The 21,382-nt window shown below is 39.7% G+C and overlaps 1 protein-coding gene across 1 annotated transcript in view; it reads left to right on the forward strand.

The window, feature by feature from the left end:
- The window catches only part of siah2l (seven in absentia homolog 2 (Drosophila)-like), a 45,563-nt gene extending 24,728 nt beyond the window's left edge, over positions 1-20,835 (forward strand). Inside the window, exon 2 of the mRNA XM_067422856.1 lies at positions 18,233-20,835. Coding sequence (XP_067278957.1) covers positions 18,233-18,784 — 552 coding nt within the window. The 3' untranslated portion in view covers positions 18,785-20,835. The remainder of the gene's footprint in view (positions 1-18,232) is intronic.
- The last annotated feature ends 547 nt before the right edge of the window (positions 20,836-21,382 follow it).

Consider the following 21,382-nt stretch of genomic DNA (forward strand, 5'->3'; position numbering starts at 1 on the left):
GCAAATGTGTAATACAATCCAAGCAACAACAAAAAAATGCAAGTAAAAATACTTTACTGTAAACCCCTGGTGTTATATAATATACTTTTTCGATGATGTTATCAGTATATTTTCATCTGCAGCCCACACTACATTTTTTTAAGCTATCAATTGTGCATTTCTATGGAACAAAATATGCAAACATGAGTGAATTATAATTTCATCCTTTTTTTTTCTGTCTTCCCAAACCAGCAATGGTAATCTTAAAGATATTATACAGTAGATAGCTTGTGTTTTTGTTTTGTTTTTTCAAGCATTTACTCCTCCACTTTATTAGGAAGCACAAAGTAATAGCCCATTCCCGTAAGCACAGTAGTTACATTTCCTGTGCAGCTGTTTATTATAGGAACGGAATTGCTTTTCATCACGCGCTGAGCAATATCGTCCTCAGCTCCATCTTTAAATTGGATTACCTGATGCACAGGAATGCAGTGCGCCCAGGCGTCTTCTTCCCGCTCTCTCACTGTACAATGTGAGGACGGCTATGGAAAACAGTATTGACCTCTGGTGCCATGTCAGCAGCATTTTGTATCTGCCCCGTGGGCGCACTGATGCTTCACTCTTGGCTTCTCCTGAACAGTAATGATGGACGCAGCGATCCTTGACCACATTCTGCTCAGCCTGTTTAATGATGCGACATCTGCCTCGTGTACGATTCTGCCCGAAGCGCACAACCTTCCAGTGGCTCTCCACCGATCATGGCTCACTGGTCACAAGGAAAATGGCCCATTGTGGAATCCAGACAGGGCAATGGGATACAATGATCCACAGAAAAAGCAATTAATCATTTAAAAGTTAATGGGTTTATTAAGCTCTTTGAGGCAACTTTAGAGGAAGAAAAAAGATACTTCTTATAGAAATAAGAATATACTAAAGTGCAGTCTGTAATGTTTTCAGACACCTGGCTTAGATGTATATTAAATGCAATAAGTTGAACCGAAGTGTGTTTTTTGACCAACTTAAGTATGGGTAATTTCATAATTACTTCTATTATCTGTTGAAATACGGTTTCGTGCTGAATGTACAATTTACGGTAAACAAAAATATAATCAATTGTCGTAATATACGTATGTACGTATATGTATGTTATAAATTTGCAATGATAAAGTAGCAATTTAGAATATATTGACTTTAAATGTGATGCTAATTATGCCCTTGTCAAAATTATAATCTATTACTTTACGTGTGCTTTAGTATTAGTCTTAGTATTAGTCTTAGTATTTAGTATTAGTATTAGTTAGTCAACACTTTAAAAGAAATGTACTACTTTAAATTATGACAAGGTTATTAAAACGTAATGATTTAAGTTATTTGAAATGTTGAATTGTGTACTTAGTCCCGCTGTAGTCAATAATTGTATCCCCTTAAAACGCGTCTTTGATCACCAAAATGGTATTTAAATGTTAAAACACCTGTGCTTTATTTAGTATGCAGAACAATGAATATGCAAATGAGCCCCGCCTCCATTCAACTGCACCACCTCAGAGATCCACTCACTCAACTTTACCCAAGTTACTGTAGTAAACATTGCACAAGGGTATCGCTCATCTTGACATCATAATTTACATCATAAACACTTATGTAGTTAAATGTATCCAATTTTCCATATCAATAGAAAAATGTACCTGATAATCTGGCTTCTTTTGAGAAACCACTTCTTCAGAGAATGGTTATTGATATGCTAAATACCATCACCAGACATACAAACATTAGATTATTATTAATAATTTTAAATGACATTTGAAGTATTTTACAAATGCACATTTATTTCAATCAAGCGCCCTTCTTTTTCACAATGGACAGTTACCCAAAAATGACAATTGTTATTTACTCAACCTGTTCTTCCAAACCAAGTTCTTTCCTCTGTGGGGAAAAAAACACAAAAATAAATGTGGAAATATGTATTTATTTAATAAATTAAAAAAATTCACAATAGCAGAAAAATGTAGTCATATGGGTTTGGAACAACATGAGGGTGAGTAAAAAAAGGCTACATTTTCTCTTTAAGTTGAACATTGTTATTGAGATCATTTTTGTCATTTGGAAATGTTTTTTTTGTTTTTGTAACAAAGCTTCTAAACCATATAGAGTTAAATATGCATCTGGACGTTTTGCTGAATTTTATTGAGTTTAACCTTCGGCCCTCATCGCTTAAGCTTTGTTTAATGTCCATTATAGCACAGTCAATGAGCTCTTTAGCCAGCCGTAATCAATCCCTTACTGGGTGACCTTTCCTCATCCCATTAAACCAGTGAGCACTTCTTTTAAATCCATGGATGAGTTAAATAAGCTAAGTGAGGGCCCACCAATCCTCTCTGTGGATATATAGCTTAATGTCGTTAGGTTCCAGAATACCAGAATATGGTAAAAGGAAGTCAGGCGAGATTAATGGGATGGCTCAATAGTCTCTATTTCAATCATCTTCTCTTTGTAGCCCTTCTTCCACAGCCTGTCCCTGTCCCCATCCAGCTGCTTTCTTATAACTTGGCCATTCACTTAACAGAGCCTTTTAATCAGGGGCCATTTGGAGCAGCGAGAGCTCTGAGAGACGGGCAGCTTGGACTATTGTGCCTGAACTGAATGACTCCCAGGAGGCTGAACTGGCGGGGACACTGCAGTTTGTCATACAATGGTGCTCAAATTGAATGAAAGTGCAATTTAACCTTGTTTTACCCAATTAGGATTTGAGGAATAGAAGATATTGATGGTAGGACATGCCGCTAGACAGATTTTCAAACCAGCGATTTGTAGGTTTCCTGTCATGCATGTAATATTTGGTCAGGCTAAGGTTAAGCGAATGTCGTTGTTAAGGTCTGGGTAGATTTGATGGTAAGCAAATAATCAGTTCTCGCAATATGTTGATTAGTGTTGTCAAAAGTATGACTTTTGACAAAACAAAAATGTATGTCTATGATTGGCAACAATGATCAACACACGAAGCATTTGAAAGCGCACAGAAGTGTTTGAAAGAGGAGCTCTGAAAGCACAAGCAGGTATCTATCAGCGGTGAGGAGCGTCATTGATGTATAATTATGTTTTTGAAGTGCTGATCATTGTAGCCAATCACAGATATGTTTGATGAGCACAGTGGGCAATCAGAGGTGTCTACGATTCCACTCAACAGCACTCAAAGCGTCATGTTTTTAAATTTCAGTACCAAGTCGGTACTGAAAATGAAAAACACGACGCTTTGAGTGCTGTAAGAAGTTCTTTTGACAACACTATGTTTGATGAAGGAGAAATGGGCACGAATGAAGATCTAAGTGACTTTGACGAGGGCCAAATTGTTATGGCAAGGTGACTGGGTCAGATTATCTCTGAAACAACAAGGCATGTGTGTTGCTCCCGGTCAGCAGAGGCAAATCAACAGTGGTCAGAGAAGGAACAATCCACAATGGTTGGCCGTCCAAGGCTCATTGATGCACAAGGGCAGCGAAGGCTATCCCGTCTGGTCTGAGCCAAAAAAATTCTACTGTGTCAAAAGTCACAATTTTAATGATGGTTATGGAAGGAATGTGTCACGCAGTGCATCACATTTGGCTGTGCAGTGGCAAACCAGTCAAAGTGGTGACCCCTGTCCACTGTCAAAATGACATGCGGGCATCGGAAGTGGACCTTGGAGCAATGGAAGAAGGTCTCCTGATGCGAATCCTGTTTTCTTGTGCATCACATAGATGGCTGTGTACATGCACCGTTTACCTGGGGAAGTAATGGCACCGGGATTCAGGATGCACTATGGGAGGCAGTGTGATGCTCTGGGCAGTGTTCTGCTGAGAAATCCTGGGTCCTGCCATTAATGTATTCGTAAATTTGACATGTGCTACCTACATTGTGGCAGACCAGGTGAACTCCTCCATGACAATAGTGTTCCCTGGTTGAAATGGCCTCTTTTAGCAGTATAAAGCACCCTACCACGTTGGACACATTGTTCAGGAATGGTTTGAGGAACATAAAGAAATCTCTACAGAACTGTATCTGCAGCTAATGTCTTTTGCCTAGTGTGCTTAATGCCTTGACAGATTGGCACTGTTTTACATATTAGATCAAAATGTTTTGGGGTGTGTGTGTGTTTTATTTATTTATTGGATGACATTTCCAACCCTGGAAATTAAACATCTCTTTTTACATATAATGATATTTTGATATAAGTTGTTATTTGTAAAATGTTGTTGTTACACCATAACAGTGTCTGAACTCGCCCTTACCCTTAATTTTGAGGGAACATCTATTTTTAGTGATGTATTTTTATATAATCCTGCTATATACCGCTAGCTGGACAAGCCAGACCTACATCAAGATGTTTGGTCTGGAAACTCACAGGGCTCAATCCGATGGGCGGATAAACGGTTGTCTTTCAAACTCCCTCTGCACGGCGTGCACACAATTGGATAGCGCTACAACCAACCAGAGCAACAAAGGTGAAGCAGAGCTCGTTGAAAGATTAAACTTCCGCCGTATCCGTCACATCTTCCCTTCTTAAGAATGACTTCAGTGTCGTTCTTTGGTCTTTTCTCTGAGAAAAGCTTAACTCAAAGTCTTCCAGAGTCGCGGTCAAAGCTGATTCGAAAGACAGCCGTTCGCCAGTTTCTGTGTTTACTAGAAGCACACAAGCGCAACTCTGCTGTCATTATGTTAAGCCCCTCCCACCGACTCTACACACAATGTGATTGGCCTGACCAGAGTTTGGCGTTTACAGCTCAGAAGTGTATTGAGAGTTGCTAGACGACACTCACGGCAGATTATATTTGCTGCCGCTAGGGTGTGTCTAGATTTCTAGACTAATATACCGCAATAACGAGTGTACTACCATGTATGCTCAACGGGATCATCCATCCAACTATTTTCTAAATTGCTGGTCCAATGTGGCTACAGCTTAATATCGTAAAGGTAAAAAATCCTTTTTACTTGATTATTAAGTTGTTTAAGTGTTATAAATCACTTCATTACTGGAGCTGCTAGTTTTCTAAGTTTTAAATTATTATTAAACAGCAAGCACAAACTATGCAAAAGTGGCAGCACTTCCGACGCACTCAGTGTCCGACTTCACACACTAGTTTTCATTCACTCCCTCAAGTGGACCATATTAGTGGAGTAATGTAGGGAAAAGGGAATGAGGGTATAGGGGGTGATTTAGAGCACAGCCCATGTGTACATGTAGGCAGTTTAACATGGCCTTTAGTTCTCCTGTGGATGAATGTTTCATTGCGCTGTGATATCACATCAGTGGTTTATAATATAGCCAGGCATATATGCCATGCAAGGCGGCGCAATGAGTAGTGTTTACGCTAAGTGATTTATGGCATAATGTAAATGTGTATAATGGCAGACATTTCCACATGGAAGTATCCAAGTCGTTTATTGCTGCTTCCAATCAGGGAGGAAAGACATTTCTCCTAATTTATTCTCTCTCTTCATTGCCTTCATAGTCTCTCCATCATTTACATTTCACACCCCATCGACCCTAAAATTTCCGCGTCCCTCATATATACATTCTGCTCATGTCTGCTTAAGAGCTGGTATTCTCTCTAGCGTTTGTGTGTGCGTGTGCAGGAAATGGTAATGGGAATGTTTTTGGAGTGTGCACATACTGGCTGGCTGCCAATCTCATCCCGTCACTGTCTCGCTTGGCTCTATGTGCACTTGGTGTTGGGGGCTGCAGTTGTTTGAGTGACAGGTGGTCGTCTCTGTTGAGCTCTTCGGGGCACAGCTTTGGCAGAAATTGGTGCCTGTTGGAAGGCGAGTGACGATAACTACTGCAGTCTAGCCTGTCCCTCGTTTCGGATAGGTTTGTAATACTATACGTATCCCAATGCTTAAATCTACAGCTCTGGAAAGCATTCATTCCCAATTTCAAATACAAATATTGTAATTTAGAGCATTTATTTGCAGAAAATTACAACTGGTTAAAATAACGAAAAAAGATGACATTTTTGGAAATAATGTTTTCAGTGGGTTCAGGTCTAGAGATTCTGATGGCCATGACAGGGTCTTGATCTGGTGGTCCTCAATCCACACCTTGATTGGCCTGACTGTGTGGATTGGAGAATTGTCTTGCTTGAAGGAAGCTTGTTTTCTTTCAGGATAAACTTGTACGTGGCTTGAGTTATGAATCCTTCACAATTAACCATGGTATAAGCGGGATAATCCACGGCTAGCGGCATTAAATTATTTTAATGCACCACGTAGAGGCAAAGAAGCACCCATCGCAAAGTGGAAGGCCTCTGCGGAGTGTATTCATGTCGTATATATATCCCATAGGGACACACCAACCCAACGCCAAAGAACTAGCACTGATGAAAGCCTATTGTGTTGTCACCTCGCGTGAGTCGGGGAAAAAAAAGCTGCACTTGAACACACTACAGCCAAATGTCAACTTGCATGCATGTTCTGTTCCTTCATGTAAATGAGACAACTGTCTGTTTCTGCAGATATATTTGTCTGTATTCTTCATTCTAAAAGGGAAACTTACGCTGCAAATACACAAAACATAAACAAAGCAGCACATGATTACTGTTTTGAATATCAGTCCTGCTGATCACTTTCTTTATTCAAATTCGCTCATGTTAATATTTAAATATTCGCCCAGGAAAACTCAAACTAAAATGGCGTAAAATTAGAACAGCCTTCTGCCTGTACCATTTGACGTCTTTGCTCACTGTTTTGCTGTTATTCTCGTGCACTGACTCATTCGCTAAGCTGAACAGCCAATCAGAGTCTTTCTCTCACCGACAGCCAACGGTGTGAAAAACACAGAAGTCAGTGTGAAAAACAAAGTCGGCCGGTGCTCAGAAATGGCCCGACATTGCCTGGCGGCCGATCGTCGGCTTGATGTGTCTCAGGCTGTATGCAAGTTGTTCGCTGAGGAAAATGAGTCTCAAGCGCATTTAGATTTATGATTTAGTTTGAAAGTATAAAGCAAAGTGTTTAAACTTTGGGTGTGTTCACACTTGTAATTTGGTTCTCTTGATTCTTCTGAAAGGAAAATAACACATTTAGTCCTGGTTCGCTTGGCGTTCACACTTTTAAGACCAAACTTTTTGGCCATTTTACAGCGAAAGTAATGAACAGTCAAATACAATGCTGGGGTTTTGGATAAATGCTCTCGTCTACATATGATGGTATTTTGACCAGCTGGGAACTCGTGAGGACCTTATCAAATGTATAAAGGGGTCAAAAGTAACCTCGGCAGGAATTTCTCTGTTGCACACACAAATGAAGATCTGCTGCACAGAGATGGAGTTTTTGACACCTGTATCGAACCGTAATGGACAACGTAGCTCCTATGACGACATATAAAACATGCATGCTTCAGTATTCTGTCCTTTTTGGGGAGTTTTTGGTTTGTTTACATGTCTTTTGTCCATGTTAAGTTCATATTTAATTCGAACCGCACCAGAGTTTGTTTGGAAGTGGACCGAGACCCATCTTTTCTGCTTGTTTTGTTGCCCACCAGGGTTAAGATGGCAGAGTTCACACTTATTCAAATGAACCACATGCAATAATTTTAATCGAACCAAACATGCTAGTGTGAACACACCCTTAGATCGTGAACTTAAGGGGCAGTCATACGAGTGCTAAAATTTAGTACAACCTCAATATTTATTTCATATCACTGGTGTTGTTAAAAAGGTGTTTAAGAGAGATATTTGTATTCAAGCTACTTTGAATAGATGAGATTACCTGAAGAACAGTTCCTGGAATTACACATGACATTGCCTTACTGTGAAAACACATTACTGACTCATGTGAAATGAAAAGCCTTATGTTGTTGTGCTGAACCAGTATCAATACGATCTGTCTCTGTCCCTGCTCAGCAGACATTAAATTTAAACTGCAATCACGGGTCAATCTCTCATGCCCCATAAATCCATGAGCACCATCGGTTAATTGAATTGCCTGGTTTTGAGAACCCAGGGCAAGTCTAGATCTCTCTGTATCCTTTATCTCTCATCATGGGGTCCAAATGGAAACACACCAGTTTTTAGCTGGAGATGTTCACCTTGTCCAACACAAACACACACCACAAGCACGCTCCTTTGTGTGGACTCTTCATAGATGTAATGTTTTTTATACTGCACAAACTGTGTCTTCTCTCCTCCTACACAAACTCTATACCCCTTAACCTACTCATCACACAAAACGTTGTGCATTTTTATATTTTGTATGATTTATAAGCTAGTTTCCTCATGGGGAAGTAAATTTAGGTCCCCACAGCGACACAAGCCCCCATGAGTTTGTGTGCATTCAGGTTGAAGTCCCCACCAGGATAGAAAATCTAGTGGCCCATATGTTTTTTTTTTATACCCATATGCTGTGCTATGCTACCCATCATTATGTGGTGTGACTGTGTATAACGTGCATCAGTAGAAATATCAACAAATATCCAATCCTGCTGTCTGTCATTATATCCTCACTCCTCGGCATGATTTTTAAAAATCTGACACCACAGAGCAAAAAATTCTATGCTGTTTCTCAAAATGTTGATTGAGATGATGAGAAAATTAAGAGACCATTTTATTTATTTATTTATTTTAGGTGTGTGTGTGTGTGTGTGTGTGTGTGTGTGTGTGTGTGTGTGTGTGTGTGTGTGTGTGTGTGTGTATATATATATATATATATATATATATATACATACATACATACATACATACATACATACATACATACATACATACATACATACATACATACATACATACAGGTCCTTCTCAAAAAATTAGCATATTGTGATAAAGTTCATTATTTTCCATAATGTAATGATAAAAATTAAACTTTCATATATTTTTAGATTCATTGCACACCAACTGAAATATTTCAGGTCTTTTATTGTTTTAATACTGATGATTTTGGCATACAGCTCATGAAAACCCAAAATTACGATCTCAAAAAATTAGCATATTTCATCCGACCAATAAAAGAGAAGTGTTTTTAATACAAAAAAAGTCAACCTTCAAATAGTTATGTTCAGTTATGCACTCAATACTTGGTCGGGAATCCTTTTGCAGAAATGACTGCTTCAATGCGGCGTGGCATGGAGGCGATCAGCCTGTGGCACTGCTGAGGTGTTATGGAGGCCCAGGATGCTTCGATAGCGGCCTTAAGCTCATCCAGAGTGTTGGGTCTTGCGTCTCTCAACTTTCTCTTCACAATATAAAATACCTTGTTGATGCTAGAGGTCAGAGGAGCATGGGCCGACTGATTCAAGCTGATAGATGAGCAAGTTTTACTGAAATAACCACACGTTGCAACCGAGGTATGCAGCAAAGCATTTGTGAAGCCACAACACGCCAAAATTGGACAGTTGAAGACTGGAAAAATGTTGCCTGGTCTGATGAGTCTCGATTTTTGTTAAATTTGGTGTAAACAGAATGAGAAAATGGATCCATCATGCCTTGTTACCACTGTGCTGGCTGCTTGTGGTGGTGTAATGGTGTGGGGGATGTTTTCTTGGCACACTTTAGGCCCCTTAGTATCAATTGGTCATTGTTTAAATCCCACTGCTTACCTGAGCATTGTTTCTGACCATGTTCATCCCTTTATGACAACCATGTATCCATCCTCTAATGGCTACTTCCAGCAGGATAATGCACCATGTCACAAAGCTCGAATCATTTTAAATTGGTTTCTTGAACAAGACAATGAGTTCACTGAACTAAAATGACCCCCACAGTCACCAGATCTCAACCCAATAGAGCATCTTTGGGATGTGGTGGAATGGGAGCTTCGTGTGCTGGATGTGCATCCCATAAATCTCCATTAACTGCAATATGCTATCCTATCAATATGGGCCAACATTTCTAAAGAATGCTTTCAACACCTTGTTGAATCAATGCCACGTAGAATTAAGGCAGTTCTGAAGATGAAAGGGGGTCCAACACAGTATTGGTGTTCCTAATCTTTTAGGTGAGTTAATTAAAATGATCCAAAACACAATATTTGTGCATGTTTATATATTTGTGTGTGTGTGTGTAAAACACATTTTAGTGTAAATTTCTAGCAAAACTGCATCATGATACAGTTACTGTGAAATGAAATGACTCTAACTGTGATGTTGTCCCACTCATGCATGTCATTGTAATGAAATACGAATGCGAGTGTCAGCCTCCGTCTCGTGTAGCCTTCTAATTGTAACCTCCTGATTGTGCTGCCAGTCATCGTCAGGCTAAAAATAGGTGGCCAGAAGCGGTATGAGCCTTGTGTTTGTGCGAGTGTGCGTGTGTGAGGGCGCTCACCCAAAAAGTGAAATGGGGTAAAGATGAGTCAAATATAGTCAGACAGATTGTCTCTTTCCTTGTGCATGAATGTAAATAAAACCTGTGGTAGTGACGGCTAGATCCACAGACATCCAGGCACACAGATGTTCATCTGAAACACTACTGAAGGAGGTCAACGAAGAGCCGTGAAGGGAAGAGAATGATGTAAAGGGAAATGGGCTATGGTGAAAAAATATGAAATGCTGGAGCAGTGAGAAGTCATCATACTCAGCAAGCCAGCTGTGATTAAGTAAAGAAAATCCAATGCATGGAATATACAGGAATTGTACATTGATTTGCAGTATATTTCATAAACCTTTTTTTACATCGGTTGTGGATTGTATGGAAGGAGGTCTGAACGCGAGCTTGAAGTCGATTGTAAAAAAGGAGCAGAAGTGATTTAGAGAAGTCTGGTGTACATCATTAGAGAGAAGTCTGTCGTTTTCCCGCATGGCAGAGTTGTAACATATTTTGATTAAAAATCATGAAAATACATATTAAAAGATGTATTTACTACATGAATGAATCAATGAATAATTTTTAATCAATAGTTTTCATTTATACAATCAATTAGGTGATTTCTTTCATGCTAAGTTTAAAGACCATAAAAGTAGGGTTTTTTTTTTTTCATTATTAAGAATGATTTCAGAATTATAACAGGAATTAATTATATTATATTTAATTTAATATAAATCTTGTACTCGTTTAGGGACTGGAACATGTACCATTTATAATTTGAAGAAAAAAAATTCTACTTTAAAATATTTTAAATCTATCTGAATACTTGTATTCAGATAGATAAATTAAATTGTAATTGACAGTAAAGACATTTATATTGACATTTATAAATGTTTTAAATTAATGCTGTACTTTTTAACTTTCCATAGTGAGTGAAAAATAGAATAGCGAAGAAAAATGCATCCGTTTCCACAAAAAACTACAGCCATGAACAACAAATTGATTCCTCTTTATATTGCCTTCCACTTGAATGGACACACGCAAAATTGTTAACATACAATTTATATATTACAATTTATATGTCTTGGCAAGGATTCTCATAAACCCAGTTGGTTATGTCTTAAGTGAACGTAAACAGTTGAGAAAGAAATCAAATGTGTATCATTGGATCCGTGCATCTTAAAGTGATGGCATCCTATAAATACCTGCTGCCCTCTATGTCATTAATGTTAATCTAACAACATAACACAGCTTTAATGTTTAATTTATATATTTTATGCTATAATGTTATTTTACATTTAGGACTAATTACATTTCTGTATCTGAGTTAGATAAATACAAAGTTGCAAGTAAACTATGCATTTAATTTGTGTATTTGTTCTTACTTTTTTTACTGACCCAATCCTATCCCTCCCACCCATTTTATCATACTGCTCTGAATATAAGAAATTTCTTAGAAATACATATGAAAAAAGCTGTGTTGTCGTATATCCAGGGTCTAGACGTTTACGTCAATAATACAACCGCAACAATAGGTTGCAGCAAATATGCGTAAAACGAGTGTGCCAGGAAATACGGTAGGTCAGAGTGTAATGTTATGCCCTGTCCCAAATGGCTCACTTCATGTGCACTTTCGGTCTTGTGGACTTACAATGGCTTCTGCGTGTCTGTTAAGTCCACGGTCTGCAGGGTGTCCCATTTGTCATTTTCGGTCTCAGAAGGGTGCTCGCGAGCGCACCTTTTAGGGTCAATATGCACCCTCGATGCAGGTTACGCAGTGTACTTCTTCCCGGCTGTCAAAGCGACATTACATTGTGAAAGTGTGGACTCTGAGGATGACCGTGAGGGTTTAGACTGCCATTTGGTACAGGGCCTTAGGAGATCACGAGTGTAAAAACAAAGTCTCCAGAAAAAAATGGCGTTTGGGGGTAAAATGTGTGTTATTTTGGCATGTTTGCCTGCTAAAATTCACATTCCTGGGTCTATATATCACATAATTGAGGTTGCTTCAATCCACGGACATGGAAAACAACCCTCGTGAAAACCGCATACTTGGCAACACAGTACAGTTGAGTTCTGTTGACATTTGACAACTAATGTTATGCGTTGCTCCGTTGCTCTGATTGGTTGTAGGTCTATCCAATTCATGTCTTTCCTGGTTCGGTTGAAACACGCCCCATAATTACAGCCCAATGGAGCAGTATCGGACTCATATTCTGACTAGAATTGAGTATGACGACATCAGGCTACAAGGTTGGTTCTTCTGAGAGCCTTTTCCTAAAAGGTACATCTTTAAAAAGGAGTCTCATAAGCAGGGTTGTCTTGTATTTGGCACAGATACGGTATTTTTTTTGCTTTTCTTTCTGATCTGAAAAATGATCCAATCAGTAACTTAACCGTAATATGATCCGAACCTTGAGTTTTTTGATCCGTCAAACGCTTTTTCATGAACAAGGATCGTGTGTGACCTGAAGACTGCTGAAATGATGCTGAAAATGTAGCTTTGCCATCGCAGGAGTAAATTACAGTATTAAATATATAAGTTGTAATAATATTTCACAATATAACATTTTACAGTATTTTTGATTATAAATGTAGCCTGGGTGAGTAAAAGAGACTTTTTCTTCGTAACATAGCCTATATAAAAAAATTTTGGAAAACAGTTTGATAATCACAAACCATGCATAATCATCTTTTTCCCCTATGGCTCACTCGCTGAGTGTGTATGCATGTTTTTATTTCTGCCCTTCAAAGTGCCGCAGGGGAATAAACGAGCCCAAATCTAACATGAAAGACCTGTAGATTACGTTCTGCTTGAAGTCCCCAAATGGCTGTGCTACAGGCATGAGAGAGAAAGAAAAAAACACGAGCAGAGGAATGGGGAGGTGAGAACCCCCCTCCACACACACACACACACACCTCCTCCTCCTCCTCCCCCACCCCCTCCCGTCGTGTGCAAGCGTGCTGCCAGTGCTGCAGTCCAGAATGTTTTTCCGCGTCCGCAGCTCTGCTGAGTTGTCACCCTCCGGAGCGCAGCAACAACAGAGGAGAGAAGAAAGAAAGGAAGGAAGGAAGGAGAAAAGATTATTTTGCAGAGATCAGTCATTTGGCCAGCTATATTTGTAGGATCTTGCATAATACGAGAAGAGGTTGATGCTTTCCTGGGGGTTCAACATCTTACCTGCGATCACTGACTGCGTTTAAAAGCTTTTTATTGAGGCCGATCGTTTTGAACAGGACGCTGCGGTTCGTGTGGCTTATCCTGAGAGCTTTTTTCAAAGAACTAAACGTACCTCCACTGATCTGACCTGCGTTTGCCGAAAATCCAGAATTGGGAACCAAGAGAGAACCGTGTCTTTTGCGTCTGCGAATGAGAACAGAATTTAAATTGGGATTGAGGTGTTCTGACAATGACAGTTTCTGTACGGCTATTGAATCACAGCGTGGGTCTCTTTCCGGTCCTGTGAGGGGACAATGCAGTTCGTGGTGTATCTTTTGAATCAATAGATTGTTTGTTTGGTTTTACTGTTGTTATGTGCATGTGTTTGCCAGCAGACGAGTGGGCTGCGTCGATCTAACGGGTCTGCGAGACTTGTGTCCTTCAGGACACACAAGCATCCTTGTCAGAATCGGAGAGACATTCAATATAATCGCTCTGTGCTGCTGTACACACTGCCGTTCAATTGCACTCATGGGAACGTTGTTTTCGCTCGAGTGAGAGAGTACAGCGTGTTCAGTTTGCCTCCGTGACTCTTAGTGGGGTCAGTAGGTTCATTCCACACAATTTTAAAGTCATTTTTTGGGCATTTAATAGTAAGACTCTTTAGATTTTATACTATCTTCATGTGAATGTGAACAGTTTTCTTGTTTGTTGTGCATTACTCTAGGTTGATTTTTGGGTACCGAAGCTATAATTAGGCTAGCCTAATTTTGTCTGACAGAGCAAACGGTCTCAAAACATTTTGACTGGGGTATTATTGTATTGAGATGTTGTGCCCGGCCTCCTGTTTCCCTCTCCTGAGGGATTTGTCCCAGTTGCGTTGCCTGCTCGGTTGGCCACGACAACGAGGTGTTTGTGTCACAGGCACAAATCGACCAGTTTGTCATACCAAGCCACTTCCAGGGAGCAAGGTGAGTTTTGCATGTGAAGATCATAGTTCAGTATATCGTTTTTATGTATTATACTTGTTCGTTTAATTTTTGCTGCAGGAATATAGTTTTTTTTTTCTCTCCCCCATTTAACTTCTTTTTTCATATGTTTTAGTTGGCATTAAGCCCATGCACTTACTTCTAACTTCAAATTTCGGGACAATTTCAGAAAAATATGAATGTTATGGGAATGTGTGTAGGGGTAGAAGTTGTGCCTTTAATGGGAATATAGTTAGACCGTTTACAAGAATAAAATCATGATTTAAGAATATAGTATCATTTAAAAAAAAAAGAAAAAATAATAATTCATAATTTTTTGACCATCACAAAAAATAGCCCGAAAAAAGACATAAAAAACAAGTAAAATGATTAATTTACTAAAACCATAACCTCAACTGAATTTTTTGGAAAGGGCCTTTTATGAAATTATTCTCAAAGCATTCATTTTGATTATCGAACTAAAATATCCTGAAGTACAGAAGGCTCAGGTTCCATGTCTTTCCATCTCAATGCCGATCATACTGTGTTCATACAGACACATTACACTAATTGCTCCGTAAAAACATTAAATGTAATTGAAGAACCGAGCGAGAAGACTGCAAGCAAGAAGTCCCCTCCCCCCTTTAACCCAATTACTCTGGCTTTCGCTGGGCCGATTTCAGCTTTGAAACTTTTAACTAAATTGCTATCGATTCTAGAGTGGGAAAGCGAGTGTCTAGGCTTCCATTGCAGTGGTTAAAGTGGGTGCGACGGCTTGCCGCTGATCAGGAGAAATCCGATTTCTCTGTGCCTGATGCACAGGCCTTTCGATTGGGCTATTTGAAGGCCCCCACAGAGATGATTCTAATTATGAGCTGGGCCTGGCGGATTCCCAGCAGTGATGAGGTCATGTTTAGACATGGTGTCTTATAAGAGGGGGGCCGAGATGATGGTGGCCTTTCTCGGTCTCAAGAGCGTTTTCTTTTGCCATATCATATGCGTTCACCCTGTCCTTGAGGGAGAAGGGAAAAGAGACAGTAATGATGCCATCTTGTCTGTCCTGGGTTCGGTCTCTGGGGATCTGAATGCGGAGGCGCCATCGTTTTTAACTGACACTTCGGTGATGGCAACGCAAGGTCCTCTGGCTTGTTAATGGAGGAGAGATAAGCCTGCCTCTCATTCATTTGCTCTGAATAGGTGTATGGGAACATCAATAGTTTCTTGAAATGAGGCTACCCAGCGCTTCTCATCTGTCAACATTGTAGACAGATGCATCAGTTATTTGGTAAAAGGAAAGGTCCCCTTGAGCTTAAAGGCATAGTTCACCCAAAAAATTGAATTCTGTCATCATTTACTCACAATCAAGTCCCAAGCCTGTATGAGTGTCTGTCTTCTACTGAACACAAAATAAAATATTTTGAAGAAAATAGGTAACCAAGCCATGGAAATACCATGGAAGTCAATGGTGCTCATCATTTGGTTATAGACATTCTTTAAAATATATTTTGTGTTTGGCAGAACAAAGAGTGAACTACTTTGGGTGGCCTTTCCCTTAAACAGTACTTATAGCTCAATGTGCTTAAATTGTTTTGGAAAAATTAGCATTTTAGCCTAGGGTAAAATTGAAAATACCAAAAAAAAAAAAAAAAAATACAGTATGACACTGACCATTTTGTGTTCTGATCTGCCATTAATTTTCAACAAAACAAAAGAAAGATTGTCAATTCAATGTAATTTATAAAAATGAACATATTCATTCCAATGACTTCCCATTTTAGCTAAAGTGGCAAGATATAATTTGCAACTTAAATGTGGAAATGTGTAAATAATTCAGTGGCTAAGCTCCCAGCCCAGGGTCTGTGCGTCTCCACAGGGCTAAATTGGCACAGTGTCAAGGGTTTACCAGAAAGAGAGTACTTCGTTTATTATTTGATCAGGTCTCTAGAGCAATTTACGCTGGTGATAGATTCAAAGTTTTAATTAAAGTGAATGAAGGTAGAAAGGTGACATTTTTAATTTGAAGCCTGTGGCAAATTTGTTTGTATGTTGGTCCTACTTTTTTTTGTGGGCATATTGGTACTTGGTGTTCAGATGTGTTGTTGAAATGCATGCATGGTTAATTTTTTGCTCTAGGGACTAATCAATGCAAGGTAAGTGATATACTGGGTTGTTTTTGAGAAGTTAACAGCTGGAATCAGGTATATTAATGACTGGGGGTCCTAAATACACACATGCTATAAACCACACACACTCAACACCCCCCATAAAAAAAAAAAAAACAACACTTGACAGTATCTTCCTACCGGATATGCCATCAGCTCCAAAATGGCTCCACAAATGGCTTTATCTCCACCGTACGGCCCTAGGATTACTGCTCAAAATCCTGTCATTCTCTCATTAAAAATGTGGATAAGAGGATAACCGTCTGTTGGGAGGGAAGAGATGGGACACGTAAACCTTCAACACCTCCAGAAGTCAGATTGTTTGATTCATAAAAGAAAGGATGGGAAATGAGGAAGGATTAACTCAATGAATTCGAGGGTATTTGGACACAGGCCATGTCCTAATGAAAGACAGTTTGGAAAACCCAGTGTAACGTGAAGGAGATATAATGATTCTCCCTGTTGCTTCTTAACGGCTTTTGACAATAAATGTCAGTGTTTTAAGGCAGTCATGGCCTCTGGGTCCTTCTGGACCACTGGATAACGGCTGTCACTCATTGATTTTTGCTAGGCAGCCAGTGACTTACCACTCAGATTAATAATTAATTTGGTAGATATTGAAGCACACCCTTGGGGGGCGTTGTGTGGGCTGAACGCCCACACCTCCAGCCTTGCACTAACTTGATAGAAACAGATTGTTCTGTGGTGCAAGGATTTAAAAGTGATTAGTCAAGTTTACATGGATTTTGAGAAGAAAGAATCAAGGAATGCTTTAAAAATTATTTTGAAAGAAAGAAAAACAATTATCTAATTTTGACCTGGTCTTAGTTCTTTACTTTCTAGACCTAATTGAGCTTGCGTTTTTGTCAGAAAACCCAGTATGTTTACTCCTTTTTCCTGTCCCGTTATGCAAGGATTATCTTTCTTTCTTGCTTTATCTATAGACTATTTTTAGGCAAATTCTAAACCTATAATTTGAGTTTAATACCTTGATCTTCAGGGGAGCTCTGCTAAGATGATGAAATTCCATGAAAAGGCCATCAGGTTATTGTGGGATTTCACCTTTTGTTGATTCAAGTCCAATCCAGTAGGCCAGTCAATGAGATAAATGGTTTGAGAGTGTGCAATGAAAGTCACAGAGTGTGCACATTTCTAATAAAGTGAGCAGATTGAGGGAACATTCATATTTGACCTTCATTGATATTCCCTTCCAGAGATAATCAAAGAGAGAGCCTTGCTGTGCTATTCATCTTTAAGCAACACAATTCGTCCCACTCATTTTCCCAAACTGTGTGGACACATGCATAAAAAAAAGAGAGGGTTGTCACAGCTTGACACATGATTAGTAGCAACGTCGCCTTTATGGCAAGTGCACACATGAACAGACGCATCACTCTATGTAATTTATGGATTTGCTTCAAATGATGCTGACATATCTTGACACATGGCCTAGTTCCTCCTTTGCTCAACCTATATATAATTCCCTATCTCCAGTGTCCTTCACCTGTCCTCCTGAAATCCCCTTATCCTACTTTTTCTTTGTTCTCTCACCATTTCTCAGCCCCTTCCTGTTACTCTGTCAGTGTTTTCCCATTACTTTTCCGATCCAAACTCTCTCCACTCTCAGCTCTGTACAGTGCTCAGGCCAGCCTTTTATTAATGTCTCTTTTTCTTTTCTTTTGTTCCCCGCAGTATGCCTCGGCTGGATGTCTGCTGTCCCTTCACCACAGCGAGAAGCCAGAACACGAAGAAGTGTGCGAGTTTCGCCCCTACACCTGCCCATGCCCGGGGGCCTCCTGTAAATGGCAGGGCTCCCTGGAGGCCGTCATGCCACATCTCATGCATGCCCACAAATCCATTACCACCTTACAGGGTGAGGACATTGTTTTTCTAGCCACGGATATCAACCTACCCGGGGCTGTGGACTGGGTCATGATGCAGTCATGCTTCGGCCACCACTTCATGCTGGTTCTAGAGAAGCAGGAGAAATACGAGGGACACCAGCAGTTCTTTGCAATCGTGCTGCTCATCGGCACACGAAAGCAAGCGGAGAACTTTGCCTACCGCCTCGAGTTGAACGGCAACCGTAGGCGGCTCACGTGGGAGGCCACGCCACGCTCGATCCATGATGGTGTAGCGGCAGCCATCATGAACAGTGACTGTCTTGTGTTTGATACCTCTATCGCTCACCTGTTTGCAGACAACGGCAATTTAGGTATCAACGTGACCATCTCCATGTGCTGAGGTGGCAGCGTTAGGCTTTTTCCAGTGATCCGAACCTTGGACAACCTCTGCTCCTAATCAGGCTGCAGATTCTGAAGGCAACGGTTGTGAGATGTATACATTTGTGTATATTTCTGTTCAAGAGTCATCTGCAAAAACGGTGCATACTTTCCAGATTCACTTGTAGGTTAGTATGGTAGGTGTTCACCTTGAGATAAAGAAGGGAGGTGCAGGTGTTGGCAGTCAGTTGAAGTGCAAATGAGATTTTCTCTTGTACGCCCCAAGGATTCAAACACCTTCAAAACCTTCCATTACACCTACGGTAAATTTCAGGTGTGGATGACAACATTTATTGTCTGGGAGGTCCGGCTCAAAATCCACAGGAACTTGACAAGTGAATCAAAATACTACATTGGGAAGAGTCTAGGCATGAATGTGTGACATTTGCCTCAGAAAAAAAAAACTGCGTACAAAAACTGCACTGACTACTTTGGTTCTCCTCTTGGGATATCAAGTGGAACCATGGCAATGTAAATGTTGATCGTATGAATTTCATGGTTGTATAATGGCTTGATAAAACAACACCCATGGTGGAGATAAGTGCATGGTGGAAATAAAATTCACTTGCAGAAATGACTACAGAGCCACCATGTTTGTAAGGCAAAAATCTAACCTCTGTTTTTTTTCCCTTTTCTTACCTTTCTTTTCTTTCTACTATATCTGTCTTCGATGTTGCAAGACGTAGATGAGGACAATTCTGAAAGTTTGTTATTTTGTGGTCCTGGTTTGTGATCAAAGCAGATTCAACATCACCAAATGAAATGACAGAACTACAGCCAACCTTTTCAAATTTTCTGTCACCCATGATCAAATGCCACGTAATATTCTTAGATATATTTGTACATGATGCTTGATTATGAAATGGATAGTTGACATACCAATGATAAATCTGTCAACATTTACTCGCCCTCATGTCGTTTTGTGGAACACCAAAGCAGAAGTTTAGAAGAGTATCTCAGCTGTTCTCTTTCAATACAGTGTATGTGGATGTGGACCAAGGGTTGTCAAGCTCCAGAAATGACAAAAAAGGCACCATACATGTAGTCCATACGACTTGTGCATTAGTCCCCTCAAGCCATATGCTTTGTGTGAGGAATTACTAAACCTAATATGTTTACTAAGATGTGCCTTTCACTTTCACTGTATGAAAAAGAGCAGCTTGCACATTTAGCTAAACGACTCCTTTTGTGTTTCATGAGGTTAAGAAAATCATATGGATTTAAAATGATGAGAAAATGATGACAGAAGCTACTCTTTTTAATATGGGTGTTCCACCTTTGTGTACATTGTCTTGTCACCAATGACTGTATGTAAAAGATTAAGCCTGCGCACAAACAACAATCTGTTAATTTCACGTTGATTAAGTGTCTGCATTAGACTGGTTTTGTTGTCTTTGTACTTTTTTCTTTAGAGTCAAGGTGATCTGTAAGATTAAGGAAAGCTTTTGTAAATATATAAACAACTTTAGTTTTGTTGATATTTGTTGTTATTGTTAAGTCTCTTAAAATGATTGTTTAGTCTAGACTCTTTTAAAAACCCAGTAAGATCTGAGCAATTCCTCTCTCCCCTTTGGTCAGTGAACCCACAATGCCTTACTTGTATACAAACTTAAGTCTTTTAGAGTCTGCTTTCTTCAAGGACTCAAGCGTGTCAGGTTCAGGTCACTATGCTCCAAACCTCCAGTGTCTTGAAAGACTTAAATTTACAAAGTGGCATTACGAGTGGGAAGGACATGGCACGTTCACAGGTCGTCCTACTTTGCCCCCAAAACCTGCTGCAGTAACCATTTCACTTACACTGTTGGAACCCAGCCTCTTATCAAATACCTCTGATGACTTGTGGAGATGTCTGTGCAAGAAGAACACTGATATCCCAGAATGTAGGTGGTTCTGTGAAGAAGAGATCCCAAGTTTGATGCACAACTTCACACCTTCAGCTCTTTATCTGTCCTCTATTTCATTCTCTCTGAAAAAAAAAATATTTAAAAATGTAAATTAAATGTTTTATAAATCTGTTGTAGAGCAAATTTATTCTGTTTTGTTGAAGTATTTATACACAGATCGCATAGAAGGAGATGGAGAGTGTGCTCATGTGGTCAGTGTCTTCGCTCCTCAGACATGTGGATAGACGACCCCCCCCCCCCTCCATGAGTGTGCTCTCTACTTGCAGTTGTCATGGCAACTAAATATGCTAATGAGAAACTCATTCATGCCTAGTAGAAAATTCTTGAAAAAAAAAAATTTATCTTGATTAGTCTGAAATCCTATTTTGACACATTTTGTAGGTGACCGAGATCAAAATCAGTGATTAGTCAATGTATTTACAGGATACGGATCATTCCTCATAAAGAACTATAAAAATGAAGCTGTTGAACCAAATGGATGGTGGCTGTAGCACTTATATCATTTTAAGTTTTGCATAAAATAGCAAATATGTTTCGAACAGGATGGTGTACCTGCATGTAGATGGCAAGCCCTAAAGGAAGCTCAGAGCCCTGAGTCTGGGTGGCTCCGGTGTTTGGCTGAGTGCAGAAAAAAAAATTTGTAATGAAAGAAAACT

Source organism: Pseudorasbora parva, chromosome 18, assembly GCF_024679245.1.
Source record: "Pseudorasbora parva isolate DD20220531a chromosome 18, ASM2467924v1, whole genome shotgun sequence".
In the NCBI taxonomy this organism is placed as follows: domain Eukaryota; kingdom Metazoa; phylum Chordata; class Actinopteri; order Cypriniformes; family Gobionidae; genus Pseudorasbora; species Pseudorasbora parva.